At 43.3% G+C, this 2,500-nt stretch overlaps 1 protein-coding gene across 1 annotated transcript in view; it reads right to left on the bottom strand.

Annotated features, from left to right (window-relative positions):
• Positions 1-2,500, bottom strand: part of kcnh8 (potassium voltage-gated channel, subfamily H (eag-related), member 8) — a 47,109-nt gene that overhangs the window by 32,375 nt on the left and 12,234 nt on the right. Inside the window, exon 2 of the mRNA XM_031586658.2 lies at positions 1,154-1,387. Coding sequence (XP_031442518.1) covers positions 1,154-1,387 — 234 coding nt within the window. The remainder of the gene's footprint in view (positions 1-1,153; positions 1,388-2,500) is intronic.

The raw sequence follows: 2,500 nt of genomic DNA on the forward strand, positions 1-2,500 counted from the left end.
GTGTGTGCGTGTGTGTGTGTGTGTGTGTGTGTGCGTGTGATATGGTCAGCCTCAGGGGGAGTTCCATCTCACTGCACTCAGCTGGGGATGCCGTTCAGAAGAACAGAATAAAAGAGAGAGAGAGGGAGAGAGAGAGGAGAGAGAGAGAAGGAGAGAGTGAGAGATAGAGAGAAGAACAGAATAAAAAAGAGAGAGAGGAAAGAGAGGGAGAGAGAGAGAAGAGAGAGAGACAGAGGAGAGAGAGAGACAGAGAGAGAGAGAGAGAGGCAGAGAGAAAGAGAGAGTGAGAGATAGAGGGAAGAACAGAATAAAAGCCGCACCATTAGAGAGTGAAAGAGAGGGAGAGAGACAGGCACACACAAAGACAGGGGAGGATAAAGAAATATGAGATTATGAGAGTCATATCTCTTTTTATACTATACATCTCTATCTATATCTATCTATCTATCTATCTATCTATCTATATCTATCTATCTATCTATCTATCTATATCATCTATCTATCTATCTATCTATCTATCTATCTGCCTATCTATCTATCTATCTATCTATATCTATCTATCTATCTATCTATCTATCTGCCTATCTATCTATCTATCTATCTATCTGCCTATCTATCTATCTATCTATCTATCTATCTATCTATCTATCTGCCTATCTATCTATATCTATCTGCCTATCTGCCTATCTGCCTATCTATCTGCCTATCTATCTATCTATCTATCTATCTATCTATCTATCTATCTATCTATTTATCTCTCTATCTATCTATCTATCTATCTATCTATCTATCTATTTATCTCTCTATCTATCTATCTATCTGCCTATCTATCTGCCTATCCGGCTACATACAGAGATATTCTGAGGCGGTCATTCTACCCATCCATATAATATGTTAAAATTGGGTCAGCTACCCTAGTAATGTCACAGTCTGTCTTCAGTTATATCACCCCTCAGTCTGCAGTTGACCGCCACCAGATCTGTTATTGTCTTATTGTCTTCTAATGTGCTCACTTAAAGAACATGTTTTTGGATGTGTTCTTGCGTTCCAGTTTTTCTCACTAAGTTCTAGATTCTCTCACCCATTTTCGTGTGGAACATGTTATTGTTGTTCTCACCTGTGTTCTTAAAGAACGTGTTCTAGGTTCTCTCACCTGTTTTCTTGTAGAACACGATCTCCTCCTTGAACTCGCTGCGCCCCTGCAGGGCGGCGTCGACGTGCTGGATGATGGCGTCGTCGGTCTCGGGGCCGTAGAGGAACTTGCAGGCGCAGCACTGTTGCATCACCTCGGAGCGCACGAAGCCCGTCAGCTCGCAGAAGCCATCCGAGCAGTACACGATAGGGTAGCCCTGAGACACCTGCGCATTGGCCAGGATGAAGTTGCTGTCTGTGACAAGACACACACACACACACACATTAACACACACATAAACACAGACACATGCATACACACACACGCACACACACACATTACTAACACACGATAGGGTAGTCCTTTGCCACCTGCGCATTGGCCAGGATTAAGTTGCTGTCTGTGACGAGACACACACGCTCACACACACATAACACACACATGCACACATACATACACACACACACAGACACACACACACAACAGGGTATCCCTGAGCCACCTGCGCATTGGCCAGGATGAAGTTGCTGTCTGTGAAGAGACACACACACATTAACACAGATATGCATACATACACACACATACACACAGACACATGCATACACACACATGCACACTTTTACACACACATGCACACATTACTGTAACACACACATTACTGTAACACACACATACACACACATTTGCATGAACACACATACATACATAAACTCACAGATGCATGAACACACACACATACACACATACCGTACACACATACACACATGCATACATGCATACATACACACACACATTGTGGTTGTTCTTCCTCTATTCAAAGCACATCTGACTAACCATCTGAACTCGATGAATCAAATGTTTAAACATTTTCTAACACAGATACTACGACTGTCAACCTACCAACACACACATACACAACCATACACACAAACACACACACACACACACACACACACACACACACACACACACACACACACACACACACACACACACACACACACACACACACACACACACACACACACACCCATACATTCCCAGGGAAGACTCTCCACCCCTCTCTGTCACCTCTGCAGAAATAGTCATTCCTATCCCTGGGTATGACTGCCTTGGATTTCCCTAAAATCTAATTTTATGCCTCGATACATTTCCCATATGTAGTGCGTTTAATACATCTCCACCATCTGTCAGTCTGGCTGGGAGGTGTGTAAGGTGTGTGCATTTATTATGAATTCAATATTTATAATTAAATACATCTCCGTCTCCCCGACGCAGGCTACACTCACGAGTCCCATGTCCAATTAAAACGACACAGATTTGAACTGCCTTGCGTCACGTCACGTCACGTCCCGTAAGCGGCCGTCG

Source organism: Clupea harengus, chromosome 19 (genome assembly GCF_900700415.2).
Source record: "Clupea harengus chromosome 19, Ch_v2.0.2, whole genome shotgun sequence".
NCBI lineage: Eukaryota > Metazoa > Chordata > Actinopteri > Clupeiformes > Clupeidae > Clupea > Clupea harengus.